Genomic DNA, 24,681 nt, shown 5'->3' with positions numbered 1-24,681 from the left:
CCATTGTCGGGGAGCCACTACCAAGAAGGCCCTCTCTCTCTCATCCCCGCCAACCGTGCTTGAGAAGGAGGTAGGAGCAAGAGAAGGGCCTCCTGGAAGATCTTAGGGCCCATGAGGATTCATAGGGGAGGAGACGAGCCACTGCAATCCCTTCCACTGAAGGAATGAATGCCTCCTGTTTTCACTCATACAATTCAATTTCTCTGCTCATAGCATCAACCCAAACCAAACTTGTCACATTACTGTACTTTTATTTACTGCATTGCAAGTGTATTTGAGTCTATTTTTTTAACTGTTATTATGTTATCTGCTATACTGAACCTCCTGCTATCTATTCGGCTTTAAACTTAAAATCAATTCTACATGATCTTGAGCTGCAATGTCTTTCTTATATCAGGAACCAATACAAAGCAATTCTGTATTTTTTCTGTTCATTTTATCCAGGTACTTTTAGCTTTAATACCATCTTGTGTATAAAACCGACACTGAAAATATCCTATGTGCAAAAATTCATTAGAATGTTGTTCAGCTTTAGAAATGCCAAACAGTATTTCCTTTATGTGCAGTGTCATAATGCACAATGCACAATGGTTCCTAAAACTACCAATTTTTTCTCCATTATCGCAGGACATGATTTCTACCTTGTTTCCAGCATTATAAAAGCAATATCATCAAATCATGTAACCTGCCTTTTTTGGGCAAGGTGATTCAGAAGGCAGTTGCCCTCTCAGGCAGGTTCTAGATGGTAGTGCTTGGAGATAGATGCTCCTCAAAAAAGGAGCCGTTCTGTGGCATCATCCCACAAGGTGTCATTCTATTCCCAATGCTTTTTAATATTTACATGAAACTGCGGAGAGAGATCATCCGGAGGCATGGGGGTGTGGGGGCATCAGTATTCTAATGATGCTCAAATATATTTCAGCCTCAGCTAAGGATAGCATGTCTCCTCTGAATGAATGCCTGGAGGAGGTAATGGGTGGGATGTGGAAAAACAAATTGAAACCGAATCCAAACAAGACAGAGGTTATTGTCCCGGGCTGTGGCGCAGGCTGGAGAGCAAGCCAGCTGAAACCAGCTGCAATGAATCACTCTGACCAGGAGATCATGAGTTCGAGGCCCGCTCGGAGCCTATATTTGTCTTATCTTTGTTCTATGTTAAAAGACATTGAATGTTTGCCTATATCAATCAATCAATCAATTTATTAATGCTCCAACCAATGGTCATATGCATTCACAGAGACAACATCAAACAAACATCTATACAAAACATCGTAAAATCCAACACTTAAAAGTAGGATGCAAGCAGGATAAAACAGAACATGTAAACTATACATTGTGAGGTGCAGCAGCACAAGTGCAACATGTATAAGATCAGTCATTTATATGTGTAATGTGATCTGCCCTGAGTCCCCTTCGGGGTGAGAAGGGCGGAATATAAATGCTGTAAATAAAATAAATAAAATAATATTGCCATCAAGGGTCCAAATCTGGGGCTGGAGGTGTGTCAACCAGTCCTGGATGGGGTTACACTCCCCCAGAAAGACTGGTTCCTGGTTCGGAAACTTCAGGTGGTTCAAACTACAGCAGCCAGATTATTTATGGGAACATCCAGGAGTGAGCATATCACACCTATCCTAAAGCCACTCTACTGGCTGCCAATTAGTTTTCAAGCAAAGTACAAGGTGTAGGTTTTGACTTTTAAAGCCCTACAGGGTTTGGGTCCAGGTTGCCTACAGGATCACCTTCTCCAACACAATCTATAGCCCTTTAGGACATTGACAAAACCCGACTGCTGACCATCACCCTGAAGACCTTTTCATCGAACTCAAAAGAAGACTGTAAAATGGCCTGCTGGAAGTAATCCTACAGCTAAATGAGGTGTTGGAATTTAAAAAACATCTGAAAACCTACCTTCTGGCAGGCCTATCCAGCTAGTTTTAATCATGAATTTTCAGCTTGTTTCTTATGTTTAATCTTTGTTCTGTGTATTTTAATATGCATTTCATAGAAATATGTCCTAATATGTGTATTTTGTAGAATGTTTTAGACGTCCATAAGTATGAGATGTTTTTGCCATTATAGAAACTAAACAAGTAATGTCTTTATTATATCAATCTGAGGGGAGACTTCTGGGAGCATTGTGTCAAAAGACACATTAAAAACACAGTTCATTGTCGATATTAAGTAAACAATGGCTATTTTTACAAATAAAACTTTCTTCCAGATCTTCATGGGGTTCGTAGAGGAATGCAACAAAATTCAAATACAATATTTCATTTCAAAATTTAGAAATGACACCATTAGAAAAAGATACTGCACAGTGCACACCATGTATTTTGAGTGTGTGTTGGGTTACAAGGACTAGAACAATGCTTTTATGTTGCCATAAGGAGCCCCTGGTGGCGCAATGGATTAAACCCTTATGCCGGCAGGACTGCTGACTTAAAGGCTGGGATGCTGACATGAAGGTTGCTGGTTCAAATCCGGGGAGAGAGGATAGAATCATAGAATCGTAGTTAGAAGAGACCTCATGGGCCATCCAGTCCAACCCCCTGCAAGAAGCAGGATGAGCTCCCTCTGTCAGCTCCAGCTCCCCATGTGGGTACATGAGAGAAGCCTCCCACAAGGATGGTAAAACATCAAAACATCCGGGCACCCCCTGGGCAACGTCCTTGCAGACGGCCAATTCTTTCACACCAGAAGCGACTTGCAGTTTCTCAAGTCGCTCCTGACAGGGGAAAAAAAGTTGTCATTGCCAAAAGAAGAGACCAGATATTCTGCAAATATAGGAAAGGTGGCATGCTCTTCAGAACAAATTTATCTCCAATTCTGACCAAAATTAAAATAAACTTAAATCTTCTCCGTGAAAAAGACTTGGAGTCTCTACCTACACTGTGGACTCATGAGACCATAGGTTCATAGGGTTCATTTTCTACTTTAAAACAATTCTTTCACCTTCAAGCCCTTCTCAATGAAGAAAGATATCACGGTTAATTGCCTCGTCTTACAGACAACTTCTTTCATTTTCTTGTCTCGGCTAAGTTTAGATTGGAAGCTTGTAAACACTTTCAAACAATGTTAACATCCTTAAAAACACGTCCTTGCTCCACATTAAATACCAGAAAATACATTAGATACTACACTACTCCTTGAAATCTCCCATGTGTTACTATTTTCATTAGCACTAATCTACAGCATAGACTTCCAGCAGAATGGCTCCCATCTGCTACAGATGGTTAACTGCTTTCCATCACTACTGGCCTACTCTGGACATCGAAGAGGAGTCATAAAGGAGAAAGTCTTACTTTCCATGATTGGTCTCCAGGGCATTGCTAGTCTACTAATTACCAACAGGAAAAAACTTTTTTAATAAATCTCCCAGTTTTTAGATATCATTATATTGTAGGACCAGCTGTTTAACCAAAGAACTCCAGAATTTTTAAAATGCCAAGTTGTGGCAAGATGGTTTAGAAGGGCCTGTGTTCAATGAAGCGAAGAAGAGAAAAGGCATTGTCTTCCCAACATGTCTCCTCAATGCAAAGTTGGAGCACCGGTCTAATAGTAGAAAACAGAGGTGGAGCAACTGGATTATTGAATTATAGAATCATAGAATCATAGAATAGTAGAGTTGGAAGAGACGTCATGGGCCATCCAGTCCAACCCCCTGCTAAGAAGCAGGAAATCGCATTCAAAGCACCCCTGACAGATGGCCATCCAGCCTCTGCTTAAAAGCCTCCAAAGAAGGAGCCTCCACCACGGCCCGGGGGAGAGAGTTCCACTGTCGAACAGCTCTCACAGTGAGGAAGTTCTTCCTGATGTTCAGGTGGAATCTCCTTTCCTGTAGTTTGAAGCCATTGTTCCGTGTCCTAGTCTGCAGGGCAGCAGAAAACAAGCTTGCTCCCTCCTCCCTATGACTTCCCTTCACGTATTTGTACATGGCTATCATGTCTCCTCTCAGCCTTCTCTTCTGCAGGCTAAACATGCCCAGCTCTTTAAGCCGCTCCTCATAGGGCTTGTTCTCCAGACCCTTAATCATTTTAGTCGCCCTCCTCTGGACGCTTTCCAGCTTGTCAACATCTCCCTTCAACTGCGGTGCCCAAAATTGGACGCAGTATTCCAGGTGTGGTCTGACCAAGGCAGAATAGAGGGGGAGCATGACTTCCCTGGATCTAGACGCTATACCCCTATTGATGCAGGCCAGAATCCCATTGGCTTTTTTAGCTGCCGCATCACATTGCTGGCTCATGTTTAACTTGTTGTCCACGACGACTCCAAGGTCTTTTTCGCACACACTGCTGTCAAGCCAGGCGTCCCCCAGCATCTGAAGGGCTTGAAGGCGCTGAATTATCTTAAGGGCAAACAATAACACTAATACTAATAATAATACCTGCCTCTCCTTGCGACATGAGGTAGGGCACAACAGGATTAAAACAGAGAGAAAAACACACAAGAACATTATAATACTTATCATAGGATACACACAGTTAACATGCAGGAATATTTATTCTCAAGAATAAATAGACTGTGTTGTTGAAGGCTTTCATGGCCGGAATCACTGTGTTGCTGTGAGTTTTCCAGGCTGTATGGCCATGTTCCAGAAGCATTCTCTCCTGATGTTTGGCCCACATATATGGCAGGCATCCTCAGAGGTTGTGAGGTATATTGGAAACTAGGCAATTGAGTTTTATATATCTGTAGAAGTTCCAGGGTGGGAGAAAGAACTCTTGTCTGTTGGAGGCAAGTGTGATGTTGCAATTAATCACCTTGATTGGCATTGAAAAGCCTTGCAGTTTCAAAGCCTGGCTGATTCCTACCTGGAAGAATCCACTCTTACAACCACTATGTCAGATTACACAGAGAACCCATTGAAATGCACAAGAATGTGGACTATTTGAACAGAAAGGAGGAAACCATGAAAATGAACAAAACCTGGCTACCAGTATTTAAAAAAACTCTAAAATCAGGACAGTAAAGAACAACACTCTGAAAAAAGGGGAATTCCAGACATGAAACAATCAGGGCCAGCTAACACCTCCCAACAAAAGATTCTCCCAGGCAGGAATCAGCCAGGCTTTGAAACTGCATGGCTTTTCAATGCTAATTATGGTGATTAATTGCAACATCATACTTGCCTCCAACAGACAAGAGTTCTTTCTCCAACCCTGGACCGTCCACAGGTATATAAACCTCAACTGCCTAGTTTCCAATATATCTCACAATCTCTGAGGATGGCTTCTATAGATGTGGGCGAAACATCAGGAGAGAATGCTTTTGGAACATGGCCATACAGCCCGGAAAACTCACAGCAACCCAATAAATAGACTCCCCTCCCCTCCATGCCCAGTTTACATCTGGGTAGCTTTGTAATAAGTGACTGAAAATAGGCACGCATGTTTACATCTTATAGTTAAATTATGCAAAGGGAAGTCTCTGTTTGACTCTATTCAGTTTGTATCATGGAATTGGGTTTCTATTTGGGGTTGGATGGTACTGGAAAGTCTTGTTTTGTGCTTGTTTGTTTTTCAATGCTTGGTTGTATATTTTCTGTGTGGGTCTGAGGATAGCAATTCACATGAATGAAAGAGTAATTTTGTTTCATGATCTTGCAGCAACTGCAGAAGAGCCTTCTCCTATTGAACTGGTAGGCTGGCGCATGCTGCAGGGCTCTGAATAGTTCCTAACAGCCATGTACATCTGGATCAGGGAAGTGCAGTTTCATTTGAAACCACGCTATTAGTTCAGAGATCCTTTGCATCTTTTGAAGCTGTAATATTTAAGGCTTCACTGAATACACGGAAGAGTGGGTGGTATACATGTGTCAGTTCCATGGATACTGCAAACAGATCTGGGACTATTTAAATACCAGTCTGTATTTACCTTGTACATTCCTGGGAGGATGGAAGCTCTATGTGGAGCCACTACAAAGAACTAAACTAAAAGGAGGGAAATATTGTTCTATTGGGAAGAAAACAGGGATGGAGAAAGGAGATCAGACTCCTTTCCATGCCACGCAGCACATAAGAAAGGGCAACATAATCCTGGACAAATCTATGGATTGGGACAATCACTCCTCTGTAACTACTTGGCACAATGTCTTTGTTAAATCCGGGCCCCTTAGTTTACCATAATCAGATAGGATCTGGCATTTTAAGATATTTTAAGATATCCATGCCCTTCCTTAAGTCCTAGAGGGCAGAACTTTCCATACATATGTTGGTAACACACGTTTTAGACCTGTATCATTTCATGACACAGTAACAATAATAATAATAAGTAAAGGTAAAGGTTTTCCCCTGACATTAAGTCTAGTCGTGTCTGACTCTGTGGGGTTGGTGCTCATCTCCATTTCTAAGCCTAAGAGCCAGCGTTGTCCATAGACAGGTCATGTGGCCAGCATGACTGAATGGAGTGCTGTTACCTTCCCACCGGAGCAGTACCTATTGATATTTTTACATTTGAATGTTTTCCAACTGCTAGGTTGGCAGAAGCTGGGGCTAACATCGGGCGCTCACTCTGCTTCTCCGGATTCAAACCTGCGACCTTTCGGTCCGCAATTTCAGCAGCTCAGCGCTTTAACACGCTGTGCCACCAGGGGCTCCAACAACAACAACAACAACAACAATTTATTTATATCCCGCCACCATCTCCCTGTGGGACTCGGCGTGGCTCACAGAACACTCAAGGTGTGACGTGCAAAATACAAGTGCAAAACAAAACATAGACAATAAACAGTCAAAACAACAACATAAATTCAGTAATTCAGTTTCACTGGCAAACCAGAGGTTAAACTGACCCCATATGAGAAACACATACATACATTGTAGTAACAAAACATACAGAAACAAAACATGAAAGCTTTTCAATTCTAATTTTAAAATATATAATTTAAACGGTAATAAAATCCATTGTCATTTCTCGTCACATTTGAGCAACACACCTAGAAACTCGCACACTAATGTGTTGCGACACACGGTTTGGAAAGCTCTGCTATAGGGGAATGTAGATGACCTATATGCAGGTGTAATTTTACACAACAACAAAAAATAACCCTGAAAGATACTCAGCAACATACGATTCTACACACGGACCATACATGTCTTTGACAACAGCACAATTCAACATTCTAAGCAACTAATCCCATCACCTGACAGTGATAAGTCTATCTACCACGGCTGTTTATTTATTGCCCCCCTATTTTAAAAGAGGGGAAAAAAGAAAATCAATGAACATCAATGCTTGTTTCTGTTTTACCAGCTTTTTGGCATTCTGCATTAAGAGGGAAAACAAAAGACACCAAAGACTACATTTTTCAGTGCCACTCTCCAGCAATTTCACTCCTTTCACTGCTGCAGCTACAGAAACAAACCTCCGAGAGGATTTATAAAATCTGACTGGTTTTCACTAAAGCTCATGCTGATTCTATAAATAGTTCGGCACTGTGTGTATGTGTAGAACAGAAGCGCACTAGAACGGCATGGCTAAGTAGCAGATAAGCAGGCAATTACAACAGACAAATGAGCTAGACATTTAGGGTTTGTTTTTTTCCCTCCAATGAGTCCCCGTCCCATTCATTCCCTCCCACCTCCGATTCTACTTTGTGCAACGACAAAAGGAAGAAAATGCTTTGGACGCATACTTCAAGGAAATAATGTTTAACTATGGTGCCTCTACTGCAGGATTGAGGAATGGAAGAAGTGGGTTTATGATCATAAAAACTCGTACTGAAATTAAAATAAGGTGCTGCCACTGCCACATTCTTTTTTTCCTCCCTCCTCCTGTCTTGCTTTTAATGCTGCAATAGACTGATATGGCTATTTCTCTGAAAACATAGGAAGCTCATCTGACAATGACTATTTTCCTTTCCTTTGTTTGCTCCTCTCTTCTGTCCCAGAAGAACGGGACAAAGAACATACACAAGGTTTGTTATTGGCCTTTCTATGCTTTGCTATTGGCTTTTCTATGGTTTGTTGCAAGGGAACAAACCACAGAAGAGAAGCAGACTACTGCCAGGTGACACAATAAATCAAATGTGTAAAAGTCTGTGGTTTCTCAATCCATCTCCTAATGCAAGCAAGAAGAACTGAGATGCAAGTTTATGACAAATCAGAACTATATAGATGTGGCGTTGTGTAAAGGCACATTGTATAGATCATCCTAGGTAAAGGTAAAGGTCTTCCCCTGACATTAAGTCTAGTCGTGTCTGACTCTGAGGTTGGTGCTCATCTCCATTTCTAAGCTGAAGAGCCGGCGTTGTCCGTAGACACCTCCAAGGTCATGTGCCCGGCATGACTGCATGGAGCGCCATTACCTACCCACCAGAGCAGTATCTATTGATCTACTCACATTTGTATGTTTTCAAACTGCTAGCTTGGCAGAAGCTGGGGCTAACAGCGGGAGCTCACCCCGCTCCCTGTATTCGAACCACCGACCTTTTGGTTAGCAAGTTCAGCAGCTCAACGGTTTAACCCGCTGCACCACCAGTGGCTCCACGCAGATCATCCGAGAAGTCACAAAACGTAAACACATTATATCTTTTAAAATATCACTCAAAATTTAGCCCTCAAACCACATGAGATTAGCAGGAAAGCTCACATCAGATCCTCTGAAGATGCCAGCCACAGATGCAGGTGAAACATCAGGAGAAAATGCTGCTAGAACATAGCCACACAACACTCCCAAACTCACATTATTTGATAACTCTAGATTTTGCATTTTAGATTTGCATTTTAGGATGAATGATTGAACACACAGACATGGAGCACTTTGCAGACAATGCTTCATTTACATTTAGGGTGTTCTCACAACAATGGATCTAAACTATTCCCTTGTTACACATTATCAAGATTTTTAGATGGAAATACCATTCCCAGCAGAATTATATGCCACCATCAGTATTCATTATCAAGTTTTCAAAGAAGTGTTACCAATTTCACCCAATTTTTCCTCACCACTTTGGGATAGAAGCAAAACATTTAATCTTCTGAACCAACGTATATAAATCTAATTTCTAGCACAGTAAAGCTGATTTGTCTTCTGCCTTAAAGCCTCACTTTTCCTCATAGGGACAAGTTGTCTCTCGGACTCAGAAGATCTGAAACCAGGCCAGCACTGAGGTCCTTGCCATATCCTCTCTTTCTAAAGTTCCCATTTCCCTGGCATAAGAAGCATCTGGGATGCTTTTTTTTTAACACAATCTATGCCAAAAGGCTAGCATTCTTTGAAAAAACATTTCCCACTTCTCTGTCAAGTCGGATGCAAGACCTATTTAATATTAGTGCTTATTTGAAAGCATCACCTTTCTCAAACACTATATTACAACCATGAACTTGACCTCAAACTCAAATACTTTTGCAAAAATGATTTACTGAAAACTGGATTGCTGAGAGTTTTCCGGGCTATATGACCATGTTCCAGAAGCATTCTCTCCTGACGTTTTCCCTCGGGAACATGGCCATGCAGCCCGGAAAACTCACAGCAACCCAGTGATTCCGGTCATGGAAGCTTTCGACAAAACATTTATTGAAAAATCTGGCAGCATTAGATTCTGGGATCTGCATTGAGCCAGTGTGTCTAACAATGAATGTTATTTCATGATGCAGCTTCACATGTAGCACAAATCCCATCATACCTTACCGTTGAGTATAGTGACTAGTCTGAAACCATTTGGGGACAACATTTTGCCTAACTCTCTCTATATACAACCTCATTTGAGATATGAGTTCAAAGATTTTACTGGTCCTATGGAAAAGGGAGAAGATGTAGAAATAACCTTCTATGCACACAGTATATCTATTTAAAAGCAGATCTACTATGAATAACATTGTGATCGATATTATTCTCCCCTCCACACATCTCCTCCTCCATTATTACCACCACACTGAACAACTGTACATGATATGAGAACCAGGAAAGTAAATTGTCCCTTGAGGATTTTGGGTTGAGCTGATGATGGAGCACTATTACGAAAATGGATTTTTGTGCAGAGGCGTAAGATGACTTGTGAGTCTTTCCATATCTATACACATAATAAAAGTGAAAATATGTATGTATGTGTGTGGCTAGGGTGTCCACTTCCACAGCTCAGGAGACACAAATGGCCATCCCTCCAATGACACTGCAGGTTATAGAGAGCACCGTGAGCATGTCCAAGAGCCTTGCCAATGTTCTTCACAAACACCATACTGCTTCCCATCCAAGTGGGAATTCATACAACAATAATTTCATCATAGATTGTATGTGTTTCTTCCACCACAGACATCTTGGTGTGTCTTATTCTCTCCATTGGTGTGGAATTTGCATGACCCCGCCCATTGCCTCTCCCACACAGCAAACAGAAGAATTGATCAACAACTGAACATACTAAAGAGAGAGGTTTGGGGAGAAACTTGGCACACAGAGCTCTCATGGTCAGCAAAAAATATTTTAGGTCTTTGGGGAAAATTCACCTTGATTTGGGAGTTGTAGTTCACCTACATCCAGAGAGCACTGTGAACCCAAACACCAATGGATCTGGATCAAACTTGGCTCACATACCTGATATGCCAAAATTTGATTATGAAGGGGTTTGTGTGTGTGTGTGTGTGTGTGTGTGTGTGTGTGTGTGTGGGAGGGGGGGAGTAGCGAACTGACCTTCCTTTCTGGGAGTTGTAGTTCACCCACAACCAGACAAACTGTGATCTCCACTGATAATGGACCTGGACCACACTTAGCACACAGAACCCCCGTGACTAACTCAACCTATTGGAGGGGTTTGAGGGGATAGACTCATCATAGTGGGAGCTATAGTTTACCCTACAACCAGAGATTATGCATCCAGAGCAAACTTGCCCAACTTTAAGTATTGATGGAGTTTCTCGGGATTAACCTGGCATGATGTGAGTTGTAGTTCACCCACAACTTTATGTATTTTGTACAATCAAAAAACTGACATTCGCAAATAACCCAGGCAATACCGGATACCCAAGCTAGTATGAAAATAAAAAAGCCACTTGATTGAAACGAGTTGTTTTCTGAAATAGTCCTTTGTACCATCATTTCGACTGCAAACCTATCATGAGGTTTTTTAAGAGGTAGAAAGGGATCAAGCTGACCTGACATAAAATGAGAACGGGGGGGGGGGGGGGGAGATGAGCAGAAATTGTTTAGAAACACAAGGAAATGTTTACAGAACAAAAGAAAACAAAATGATGTTTAAGATAAAAGGAAAAGACACAGAGGTGCCGAGGTGTGGGAGGAGAAATTACACACAGACAGAAGAAAAAGAAAAGTTTGATTTTGTGTGCACATGTGAGTGAGTGCGTCAATTTGAGACTATAAAACTCGTGATCCAGAGATGGCATTTTTCTTGACACTATCTTGGCTTGTCTTGATTGTAAGGACCATCCCCGTTCTGCAGAATTAAACTATTGCATTTTGATCTCGATTTCTAGTCTTATTGGGAAATAAAAAGGACTAGTGTGATAGGGGGTACTGTGCATCAACAGAACCTCTGTCATGGGTTTTTTTTTGTGTGACACAAGCAGGAGGAATTACAATGAACTGTATAGGCTATTATAGTTTGCTTCAGCCTTTTGCTAGCATGACGCCTTCAAAATGCAGCAGGATTTTAGTGAGTGGAAAATCTGCTAAATTAATTCCACTTGAAGTAGCATTCGTTTCCATTCCATGATCTCTCAGCCTGCCTCAAAGAAAACTGCAAAGGGATCCAAAGGCAGCTATCCTTCCCAGGAAATAAAGGGCCTACAGAATGCAAACATGCTTTGAAAGACATTTATGTGTTTGGGATTAAATTCTACAATTGCCCTCTGGCCTCACGTGGAAAGACTGATCGTGTACATTCTCCTCATACTCCACACAATACAATTCAGTTATGCTTCAAAAGGAAATGTAGTGAAAAAGGCAAGAATGGCTACAGTTCTTTCTGTTTTATTTGCAAACATATTTTGATAGTCATCTGGACACACCTTTGGGAGCTTCCAAATCAACACCTGTTTTACACTGGTGTCCAGTAAAAAGAATTCAATACATTTTCTGTACATGGAAGTTTACTGTTTTCACTGTTTCTATGAACGTAATGTGAGAAATTGCATAAATCAAAAAGCAATGAGGATTGGTAACACCCAATGAATGAGACAAAATCTCTCAAAGTTCAAAGAGAGATATTTGATGTTTCTAATCAGCCCAGTATGTTTTGTCCTAGTAATAGTTAATGGTCTTCTTCAGGAGTTCATAGAACAGTGGTTCTCAACTTTTGGTTTCCCACGTGTTTTGGCTGACAACTCCCAGAAATCTCAGCCAGTTTACCAGCTGTTAGGATTTCTGGGAGTTGAAGGCCAAAACATCTGGGCACCCACAGGTTGAGAATCACTGTCATAAACTATTAAAGCAAGGAAAGGGACCATTTATAAGCAATAACAATATAACAGGATACACAGGTCTTACATAAAAAATGCATGTGAAATGTTTCTATGTTTTAAAAAATCTATTAACCAGATAAATTTACAAAAAAGCAAAGTATTACGTATACTGCACCTTTAAAACTGCCTGCAGGGATTCCAAAAAGAGCACTTTCTGAGCTTATGCCTGTCAATTGAAAGTTTGAGAAGCAGGAGACCAAGCATTATACTGTTGCCTTATTCTCCAATGTGTACCAAGGACATCCTTATCTTAGCAATTCTATAGCAGAATGAAAAGTGAGGGGATATGTGATAACGTGAGTTTGAAAGCAGGATATATTCCAGGGCTACATTTAGACCAAGAGGGATTAATGCTTCAAGTCTCAATATCCAGTACATTTCTTTTCTAAACAGTATTCCCTCATTTTGGGAAAAAGATTTTTAGGCACTCCAAAGTGAAGATCCTCAAAGGAAAGATTATATTCTGGAAAATGTTCAACTGAAGGGGCACCTGATCTTCTGCTCCTGATATTGTTAAGGCATTCCCCTTTATGGATTTTTAAAGCTCTAGATGTTTTTCCTACACATAATTTTTTGGAGGGCATGCACCAGATGATATGAATCACATAAGGACTGCTATAAGTTTAAAACTCTTTCAGAGTGTATGCCTTTTCATTATGATTCACACACTCTTCCATTTTAAGTGTATACTTACAATAAGTACAACATTCACATGGATGGGACTGTTGCTGATGGTAGGATGTTGAGATGGGGATGCTGATGTCTTCGAATCATAGAATCATGGAGTTGGAATAGAATCATAGAATCATAGAATAGTAGAGTTAGAAGAGACCTCATGGGCCATCCAGTCCAACCCCCTGCCAAGAAGCAGGAAATCGCATTTAAAGCACCCCCAACAGATGGCCATCCAGCCTCTGCTTAAAAGCCTCCAAAGAAGGAGCCTCCACCACAAGAGACTACATGGACCATCTAGTCCAATTCCCTTCTGCCGTGCAAGAAAAGCCCAGCCAAAGTACCCCCAACAGATGGCCATCAAGCCTCTGTTTAAAAGCCTCCAATGAAGGAACCCATCAGACTCCGTGGCAGAGAGTTCCAGTGTTGTACAGTTCTTCTTACAGTCAGGAGGTCCCTCGTAATGTTCAAGTGGAATTTCCTTTCCTGTCATTTCAAACCATGGCTCCACTGAGTCCTAGCTTCCAGGGCAGCAGAAAACAAGCCTGTTCCCTCTTCCTTGTAACAGCCTTTCACATTCATAGCTATAATGTCTCCTTTTAACCTTCTCTTCTGCAGGCTAAACAAACCCAGCTCCTTAAGACACTCGTGACAGAGAGATTCATGGTCTCCAGACCTTTGATCATTTTCATTGCCTTCTTCTGGGCACCTTCCCGCTTAGAGTGGGGCATCATGATTTCCCTCGATCTAGACCAGTGGTGCTCAATTTGTGGGTCCCCAGATGTTTTGGCTTTCAACTCCCAGAAATCCTAACAGCTGGTAAACTGGCTGGGATTTTTGGGTGTTTTAGGCCAAAACATCTGTGGACCCACAGGTTGAGAAACACTGATCTAGACACTATACTCCTTTTGATGCAGCCCAAAATCTCATTTGCTTTATTAGCTGATGTGTCACATTGTTAGATCATGTTTAAGTTGTTGTCCATGAAGATTCCAATATCTTGTTCACATGTAACCCTGTTGTTGAGTCAGGCATCACTCATTCTGTAGCTTTTTTCCTGCCTAAGTGTAGTATCTTACATTTGTCCTTGTTGAAGTTCATTTTGTTAGTTTTGGCCCAGCTCTCTAATGTGTTAAGGTCATTTTGAATTCTGATCCTGTCCTCTGGAGTATTAGCTATCCCTCTCTATTTCATGTCATCTTCAAACTTGATAAGCATGCCATCTAAACCTTCATCCAAGTCATTAATAAAGATGTTGAACAATACGGGCCCACTTCACTGGTCACTTCTTTCTAGGATGAAGAACAACCATTGGTAAGCACTTTTTGGGTTCGGTCGCGTAACCAATTACAGATTCACCTAACAGTAGCATTGCCTAGCTCACATTTGCAAGGTCATGGGAGCCTCCAGTGGCGCAGTGGGTTAAACCCTTGTGCCGACAGGACTGATAACTTGAATGTTGGGTTGTTGACCTGGTTGGCGGTTTGAATCCAATCCAGGGAGAGTACGGATGAGCTCCTTCTATCAGCTCCAGCTCCATGCAGGAATATGAGAGAAGCCTCCCAAAAGGATGGTAAAAACATCAAAACATCCGGGCATCCCCTGGGCAACATCCTTGCAGACAGCCAATTCTCTCACACCAGAAGCAACTTGCAGTTTTCCAAGTCGCTCCTGACACACACACAAATAGGGGACCTTGTCGAAAGCCTTACTGAATTCAAGATATGCTACATCCACAGCATTCCCTGCATCTACCAAACTTGTAACTCTATCAAAAAAAGAGAGATAAGATTAGTCTGGCATGACTTGTTTTTAAGAAACCCATGCTGATTTTCAGTGATCACAGCATTCCTTTCTAAATGGTTGCAGACTGCCCCCATTATCTTTTCCACAATCATCCCTTGTATTGATGTCAGACTGACTGGACGTCAATAACAATTGTATGGCTCCTCATTTTTTTCCCTTCTTGAAGACAGGAACTACATTTGCCCTCCTCGAGTCTGCAGGGACTTCTGTTCTCCAAGAATTCTCAAAAATTATTGCCAGTGGTTCTGAAATCACTTCTGCTAGTTTCTTCAATACCCAGATATAGATAATCTGTCCCTGGAGACTTGAATTCATTTAGAGTAGCCAGGTATTCCTGGACTACTTCTTTATCTATTTTGGGTTGCATTTCCTCTATTACTTCATCCACTCCATATTGCTCAGGTTGGAAACTGATTTATTTTTGTGAGAAGACCAAGGCAAATAATATATCTGACAAATGCTACTACTTCTCTTAAAGGAAATTACAGTTTTTTCCTGGCATCTATTTGTGTCCTGCAAGAAGTGCCAATATTTTGCATTATACTATCATAAACTATCACTTTGTTAAGTCACTGTATCTCTTTCTAAATGATGGCTGTTTAATGAGCTACATCACTAGACATTAGATGGAAGTGTTTATTATACTTCTGATGAAGCATCTTGTTTATAGCTATATCTTACTTAGTATCATCACAACAAAGTCCAGGACTATAGTTGGGAAATACAATAAAAGTTAATCTTTTGTAAGGAAAAATAGTTATACAATTAACCTTTCACTGCCTGGTACTAAAAATTAACTGAGGATGATATAAATAAAGATTCAGGTATTAAATGGGAATGATAAAATGTAATATATGTATGGGAATGAGAAATGGAAATTTTAGCCCAAACCATTCAATGAATCATAACTCAGAAATTTATTATCTCTGGAATCCAGCAGTTTAAAACCTGAACATCTTTCACTAGCATCCATATGCTAGGTAGAATAAGATATATATCGGACTGTAAAAACCCAGGTTTGAAGCACATGTTGCAGCAAAATAAACTGGGAGCTATTTCAAGAAACAAAATGCAAGTAGGTTTGCATCCCCCTCCCCCAAAAAAATCGCAAGTGGTACCAAATTATAACTTTGAAAAGACAGAAGACATTGAAGACGTGTCTCCTTTTACAAGTAGAAATTAGTGTTTAAAACAAAACCTCCTCAAGTGCCTGAGAAATAAAGAGTAGGCTTCAAGTGAATCAAGATTTCATACAGCTATTTGTAAATAACAACAACAACAACAACGTGTATTTATATTCTGTTTTCCTCAAAGCCACCAATGGAGTGATTTCAACTCTGTAATCTGCCCCAGTTCACAGTCAAGCTCCTGCTGAAGTTTAAATGTGAACTGAAGTGTTAAAATTCCAAGAGGTAGAAGTCCTTAATCAGCGGTTTTACTATCCATAGAAAACAGCCATGGATTTCACAAAGAAGTGCTTTTAAAATACTACTTTAGGCTTTATTCGAACAAGAGAAAATGTGAATACAGAAGCTTTAGTTTATTCCAAAGCTGTGACAATGCAATAGAATGGTATTATAAACTCAGATAGGGCTCTCATGGGAGTCTATGTAGCTGGCTGTCATTGTCAAGTTGGGTATTGCCTCCTAATACAGATCAGAACCAAGGAAATTCAGTTTTGAGGGCAAAAGAAAGGGGGAATCATTGAAAAGCATGTGAAAGATTGGTTGCAGACTAATTCAGCATATTTGGATTCCTGTTTCTCCAGAATTTCTTTTAAGATGCATGTTTCCAACCGCTCTATTGTTGAAGAGCTGTATATTTTTTTAATTACTTTAATACCCAGAGTGAGATTTCTGTTATTTATTGTTTACATCAGACTGTACTACTGAAGTGCCATTGACACTTTCAAATCTGCACTTAGCAATGAAATGACTAATTTCGCCAAAGCAATACTTCCACAAATTCAACTGCATTACACAAACAATGTGATAGCCATAAACCACTGCCATAGTAAATGCAACCACAGTGGCATGGAATACCTTTATAGCTTCAGGGAATTTTAATGTACAGAATGTAACACAATAACGAAGCAATAAGAGGATCTTGTCATGAACGGTAAGTATGAAAAGTAATCTGTAATTGACGGAATTATATAAACAATTGAACTCATTGTGTTGTCAAAGGCTTTCATGGCTGGAATCACTGGATTGCTGTGAGTTTACCGGACTGTATGGCCATGTTCCAGAAGCATTGTCTCCCGACGTTTTGCCCACATCTATGGCAGGCATCCTCAGAGGTTGTGAGGTCGGTTGAAAACTAGGCAAGTGGGATTTATATATCTGTGGAAAGTCCCAGTGGAAAAAAGAACTCTTGTCTGTTGGAGGCAAGTGTGAATGTTGCAACTGGCCACCTTGATTAGCATCAAATAGCCTTGCAGCCTCAAAGCCTGACTGCTTCCTGCCTAGGGGAATCCTTTGTTGGGAGGTGTTATTTGGCCCTGATTGTTACTTACCTGGAATTCCCCGGTTTTGTGAGTGTTGTTCTTTATTTACTGTCCTGATTTTAGAGTACTTGTAGCCAGAAAGGAAGAAACAATGAAAATGAGCAAAATCTGGCTACCAGTACTTAAAAACTCTAAAATCAGGGCAGTAAATAAAGAACAACACCCAGAAAACAGGGGAATTGCAGACAGGAAACAATCAGGGCCAGCTAACACCTCCCAACAAAGGATTCCCCAGGCAGGAAGCAGCCAGGCTTTGAAGCTTCAAGGCTATTCAATGCTAATCAAGGTGGCCAATTGCAACATTCACACTTGCATCCAACAGATAAGACTTCTTTCACATTCCACAGATACATAAAACTCATTTGCCTCTTTGCAAAAGACCTCACAACCAAAGATGCAGGCAAAATGTCAGTAGAGAATGCTCCTGGAACATGGCCATGCAGCCTGGAAAACTCACAGCAACCCAGGTCTAAATTATATTATACTATGCAACACTATACTATATTACATTCCAAAAGTTTGAAAACAGGACTGTTTTCCTTATTCCTGGTAACAGGTACTCTACTTTAAAGTTTCAACCCGTCTCTCTAGCCTTCCTAGACCACACGCATAACATTTCAATTGTATGTTTTTACAAACTAAAAGCAGTGAATGCATGCCACATTTGCCCACTGAAGAGCCTTAGTAACATCTCCATCTCTGTTCTCTATAGCTAGTTCTCATAGTGAGCAAGCAAACTGAAATAAACTATATTTGGTCATAGGTTGACAAAACAATAAAGAGAAAGGCATGGAAGTTTAACAGACGCTAGGACTTGGTTGGATTGGATTATAGTTTCGCATCCATAAATAACATTCTTATGATGAACTGTGAAATGTTGTGCACACACACACGTATATACACTTATGCATCCTCTTAACATAATAAATGTTAATGGGCTAGACACAATTATACCTCTGAAGTGCACTATGCTATAGTTTACAATGACATGTCATTTTAAGTTTGAATATTTAAAACGTGTTGTATTTATTCCTTCAATCTAGTTTGGGAAGAAAAGTGTGATTCAGTAAATAAATAGCCAGGAATGATGTATGCTTGCAATCTCATGATTTTTCAAGACAAAAGTGAAAATTATTAAAATGGACTTACATATGACATGTTCACATTCAAATAGTAGTAACACACAGAAAACGGCTGAACCCAAGAAGCAATTGCTTCTATTCATTCCATCTGTTCAATCTATTATGTACCACAGAAAAAATGTATGAATGCATGACAGATTTAAAGCAAAAGTTGCCATAAGAGGTCAGCCTAGCACAAGAGACAAGCCACTTCCTACCAGTAGTATTTGTCTGTTCCTTCAATTAAGCAAGCCAGTGTTCCAAAAAAAATATTTCTATTTCCAGGCAGAATGTTTCAGCAAATTGATGCAAAAACATCTGATTGTTACGTTGTGTTCCTTACAATTTATTGAGGCTGTAAATCATTGCGAATGTCTAATTCCCCCAGAAATATTCTCTCTACAATTCTGCTGTGCAAAAATATATAAGAGAAATGCTACGATATATAGTGAGAAAAGTTTCAGATAAGGATGGTTTGCAAAGCTTGAAAGGTGAGGAGTGAAATCAAGCACAAAAATAAAATAAAAACTTAAAAGAAGTAACAATACAATTTATTTCTTTTGGGGGAGAGTTGCTTCTACACATGCAAAGATAAAAATGACCACAATTCAACACTCTGAAGGCTCAAAATGGAGAATGATATGAGTATCTCCAGTGCTAGCTGTTCATAGATGCAAGAAAAACAGTGGTGTGCCTTTAACTTTGTTGAGTTTTTTTAAGGGAAGCTGCCTGCCTAGTATTGCAATTTCTTTCCTTTTCCACAGTTCTAAAATAAGGGTTGTCTCCTGTGATGCACAGAAAGGTTTCCAATAAAACAAAATGAACCAAAAATGAAGATACAGTGCAATTGGATTATTTGCTACCTTTTTAGGAAGCAGAACTGGGAACACATCTAGCTACTACAAACACAGCTTTGCGAGCTCTTTTAACAAACTTCAGCACCGTAGTTTGACTGAAAAACACATTAGTGGGTTGCTGTGAGTTTTCTTGGCTGTATGGCCATGCTCCAAAAGCATTGTCTTGTGACGTTTCACCCACATCTATGGCAGGCATCCTCAGAGGTTGTGAGGTCTGTTGGAAAAGAGGCAAATGGGGTTTATATATCTGTGGAAAGTCCAGGGTGGGAGAAAGGACTCTTATCTGTTGGAGGAAAGTGTGAATGTTGCAAATGGTCAGTGATTCCGGCCATGAAAACCTTTGAAAACACATTAGTATATTTTAAGAACTGATGTTATCAGGTGGTCAGGTTCTAAATATAAATCAAGGCATGGTTCCAATCCAGTTTGGAGAAAAGAAATGCCAATTTTGACTGCCTTGACAATAAGAGCTTTGGGAGAGATGCTACAATTACAGGTCCCATTGGCCCCACTGAATACAATAAGTTTTATGTTGCTCTGGCAACAATCTGGGGACAAGTCCTATGGAATGAGCGGGACTTCCTTCTGAGCAGACACGCAAAGGATTGTATCAAATGCAATTAAACTAGGGACTGACCTATTTATTGAACTTATTCCGACCGAGGAATTGGAGACGCCTGCCAGAAGCCACAGCCACACTGAGCATTTTGGATATTTCCCTTGACAAATGAGGAGGGCGCCTTGCCAGAAACGTCTCAACCCAGACTCCGATTAGTAGATCTAGCCCATTAAATGTTCACAATGATGTATGCTTGCAATGAGTGATACAAAGCTGGGCAAAGTCTTAAATCTCAGGAAAGAGATGAGAGCTATTCCATCCTGGCTTGCTCCCTCAGGCTAAGAGGACTTACTAGTCCCGGTCTAGATACAAAACAAGGAGGTAAACTCCATCTTTCTTTCACCACATTCCAAATACAATAATATTCTCCAACGTAGTCGATGCTAGAGTGTAGTAGAATGTCCCTGGCTGCATCTACTGTTGAATTAAAGCTGCTTGACACCATTATAGATGCCATGGCTCTATGATACAGACTCCTGGGAGTTGTAGTTTGGTGAGGCACCAGCATTCTTTGGCAGAGAAGGCAGAAGACCTTGTAATACCACAACTCCCATGATTGCATAGCATAGAGCCATGGGAGTGGTGTCCAAAAGCATTCAATGTAGATGCACCACCACTCCTCTCTTTCTTGCACATATGTTTAGAAACTGGTTTTCAAAAAGCCAAAACATATGATGTTGGTGACTAGCAAGAAACCACAAACAGCCCAGATTAATGGAAGAGATTATATGGGGACCATGCTATCATACACACATTTCTGAGCCCAGATTTGCAAGTAGAAAGAGGAATGGTTACTGCTGCTGTTATTATTAGCATAACATTACAGGTTGAGGTGTTTTGGCGTATTTTGGAACATCTGCATCTACACAATGGATTCTGAGCTGGAACCCAACTCTAAACACTAAATTTGTCTTGGCTTTAGCTATACCTAAAGGTAATTTTAAGTGTAATATTTTCAACAGCTTTTTGCATGAAACGAAGTTTGTGTACATTGCACAGGTGCCAGCATCCCGGATACCTATGTGTAAAATTATGGAGCATTTCTGATGACTACAAAATAGACAACCAAACTACTTATTATTATTAATGAAGAATGCTTTTATTGCTTAATTTCTTTGTAGTCATGCCTTTTACCCCACCTTGGGTCCTATATTGTTGGTGGAAAGGTGGGACAAACCACACATGATCAGATAAATAAATATTGCTTCTACAGTTTGACTATCCCTTATCGGGAAATCCCAAATGGTTCTATATACAGAAACTTTCCTTCATGGGCAGAATTATTCGACATACACTGTATAAGCTCACCACCAATATCTATCAAACATACTCCAACAGTAATAATGTTATTATAGGATGATTTTATTGCTTATTTGCAGTTAAGACTAGTATATGCCCTGGGGGGCTGAGTTGCTTTTGGAAGAAAGGCGGAACAAACTTTCAATCAATAAATCAGGTGGCTGTGAGTTTTCCGGGCTGTATGGTCATGTTCTAGAAGCATTCTTTCCTGACGTTTTGCCCACATCAATGGCAGACATACTCAGAGGTTGTGAGGTCCGTTGGAAACTATGCAAGCGGGGTTTATATATCTGTGGAAAGTCGAAGGTGGGAGAAAGAACTCTTGTCTGTTTGAGGCAAAAGTGAATGTTGCAATTGGCCACCTTGATTAGAATTGAATGGCCTTGCAGCTTTAAAGTCCGGCTGCTTCCTGCCTGGAGGAATCCTTTGTTGGGAGGTGTTATCTGACTGAATTGATTAATCACGGACACCTTTACCATTGGATGGTTCTATGCACACAAACTTTCTTTCATGGACAGAATGATTCCATGTGTACACTGTAAAATCCCTAACGTCTATGAAACGTCAACCAATGTAGTGTTTTAGACTCTCTCTGATTTCTCATTTTGTAAATGGCAAGATTTCCAAAATTGGGGAGGAAAGAAAACCCTTGAAATCCCAAATACTTCTTTAAGTCCAAAGCATTGGGATAGAATGACTACATTCCACCTGGATTAATGTTTATTATACAATGTTTTTATCCCTTGTTTGTAGTCTGGGATGAATCCTGGACGAAAGGCGGGACAAGCTGTAGACTGACCAATCAATCGCCACAAATTGTAGATCAATCAATCAACAAATCAATCAACACTCCAGAAGTGACTCAAGTTGCTCCTGACACAAAAAAAAAATCAACAAATTGCTACAAACCGTAGGCACATCAATCCATCAATCAATGAATTGCTACAAACTACTGCTCAATAAACGAATTGCTACAACTGAAGATCAATCAATCAACTGCCACAAATTATAGATCGATAAATCAAGTGCTACAAACTATTGCCCAATCAATCAACAAATTGCCACAAATTATAGATCAATGGCCGCAAACTGTTGACCAATGAATTGCTACAAACTGTAGATCAATCAATCAAGCAATCAATTGCCACAAACTGTAGATCAATCAATCAATCAATCATCACAAACTATAGATCAATCAATCCACTCTCAACTAATAAATTGCCACAAATCATTGACCAATTGATTAACCAATCAATGAATTACTATAAACTGCTGATCAATTGATCAATGGGTAGCTACACAGGAGATCAACTGATAAATCAATCAGTAGCTACAAACTAGATCAATACATCGATCAATGAATTGCTACAAACTGTAGATCAATCAATTGCCACAAATTCTTGATCAATCAATCAATAATCACAAACGATAGATCAATAAATCAACTGTTGACCAATCAATTGCCACAAATTCTTGATCAATCAATCAATCGATTGCCACAAACTACTGGCCAATTGATCAATTGACACTGGAAATCAATGGATCAATCAATCAGCACAAGCAATAGATCAATCAATCAATAGCCACAAACTGTAGATAAATCAATCAATCGATCAATGAATTGCTACAAACTGTAGATCAATCAATTGCTACAAACTATGGATCAATCAACGGATAGCGACAAACTGTTGAGTAATCAATCACTGAATTGCCACAAACTGTTGACCAATCGATCAATGGATAGCCACAAACTGTTGATCAATCAATCGATCAATCAGTGGATAACTACAAACTGTCAACCAATGACCCCCCTCCCAATTGGTCCCTCCCTGCTCACCTTCCAGCACAGAGTAGACCTGCTCCAGAGCCATCTTCTCCTCCTCCTCCTCCGCCTCCCCCCGTCCCCCTCAGTGGTCTCTTCCCGGGGCCGGGCGCGCGCCCCTGTAGGGGAGAGAGCGAGGGCGAGACCACTTCTCAGCGCGGGGGGGTCCTCTCCGCCTCCTCGCCGTCGGGTGCCGGTGCCGCCGCCGCCGCCTCGCTTCGCCCTCTTCCGCGCCTCCCGCCCGGCCGCCCCTCCATCGCGGCCGCGAGACCCGAACTCGCTCCGAGGGAAGTTGCGAGGAGGAGAGAAGAGTCCTCCGTCCTGCCTTCCCGCCTTCGCTCCTTCTCTGCCGGCGGCGGCGTCGAGAATGAAGAGGGAGGCATCCGCCTCACGCACGCCTTTTCCCTCAGAGAGAAAAAATGGCAGGCCGCGAGAGGGCGCTGCCTGCGCGAGGGAGGGAGGGACGCCGCCCTTCTGCGCATGCGCCCAGACTCCTTCATTGAGATGGAGAGATGCCTTCCTTGGGATAGTACAGGCAGGCAGCTCCAGGTTACGAACAAGAGCCGTTCTGTCAGTTGCATTTGTACGCAAGTGGGAACAGGTATACTTCTTAAGTCAAATATATATATATACAATATATACACACTCAATCTATATATATAAAAGAGTGATGGCATCACGGCGATGGACAAAACAACAAATCTACAGCCCCCCCAAACTCGAAAATTGGCAACGCAATCCATCATCCCCGCCTCCAGTAAGATACAACACAAACAAACAAAAAACACAATCACAACACCAAAAAAACACAACAGGCGATGTGCGCATGCGCACAAACACAATCCTCCCAACTCTTCCCCCGCGTGCGCGTGCACACACAAAACCGTCCCCCCTCCCTCCCCCTCTATCGCCGCCTCCACCGCCGAAGCCAGAGACTCGCCAGGAGAAGGCACATCTCCGCCTCACGAGGCTGAGCTCCCCATCCTCGAATTGGGAGTTCCACTCCAAAACACCCGGAGGGCCTATGCTGGCCCGCCCCTGGCCTCACATCTCGCCTGGGAAACAAAAAAGGCTACTTTCCCCCTCCCTCAGTACCTTCCCGGTGTTTCGCGCCAACAATGTGACCTCCGCTTGAGGCGCTTGGGAAAGCGAGTCCTGCCTCTCTCTGTGTGTGTGGAGGTTCCTTTCCCACCCCTTTTCCTTCCTCTCGGCCCTGCAGCGGCGGATGAGCGCCCCATCGCCCGCCTTCCCGGCCCCGTTCTCCCCCTCCTCCTCCTCGCCGCTGCTCAGGCCTCCTCCTATCCTCCTCCGCGGGAAGAACATGGAGGCCGGCACCGGGAAGCGCGAGGCGGGGAGGAAGCCGCTACGCCCCGGGCCTGCGCCTCCACCGGAGCCCGCTCTTCCCTGGTCTACCAGGCCTGCCAACCCACCACCACACCGGCGCCGCCTTCGGTAGGAGAGGGAGGGCCGGGATGGAGGGGCAAAGGAGAAGGGCAGACCTTACCCCACCACGCCTCCCGCCTGGCCCCTGAGCAGGTACAGAGCGCCTTCTTCTCCTCTTCT

At 41.6% G+C, this 24,681-nt stretch overlaps 2 protein-coding genes across 7 annotated transcripts in view; one reads left to right on the top strand and one right to left on the bottom strand.

The window, feature by feature from the left end:
- neto2 (neuropilin and tolloid like 2) overlaps positions 1-23,483 on the bottom strand; it is a 57,354-nt gene extending 33,871 nt beyond the window's left edge. For all 6 annotated transcript variants that reach the window (XR_010000643.1, XR_010000644.1, XM_008113906.3 and 3 more), the window contains exon 1: positions 23,134-23,483. Coding sequence is in view for 3 of the 6 variants with exons in the window: in XM_008113906.3 (XP_008112113.1) it covers positions 23,134-23,167 (34 nt within the window). In the remaining 3 variants the exon portion in view is untranslated. The remainder of the gene's footprint in view (positions 1-23,133) is intronic.
- Positions 23,484-23,570: 87 nt separating this feature from the next.
- LOC134293686 (uncharacterized) overlaps positions 23,571-24,681 on the top strand; it is a 72,579-nt gene continuing 71,468 nt past the window's right edge. The window contains exon 1 of the mRNA XM_062962012.1: positions 23,571-24,654. Coding sequence (XP_062818082.1) covers positions 23,803-24,654 — 852 coding nt within the window. The 5' untranslated portion in view covers positions 23,571-23,802. The remainder of the gene's footprint in view (positions 24,655-24,681) is intronic.

The sequence above is a fragment of the Anolis carolinensis genome, unplaced genomic scaffold (assembly GCF_035594765.1).
Source record: "Anolis carolinensis isolate JA03-04 unplaced genomic scaffold, rAnoCar3.1.pri scaffold_9, whole genome shotgun sequence".
Classification (NCBI taxonomy): domain Eukaryota; kingdom Metazoa; phylum Chordata; class Lepidosauria; order Squamata; family Dactyloidae; genus Anolis; species Anolis carolinensis.
This window is presented reverse-complemented; position numbering and strand designations above follow the sequence as displayed.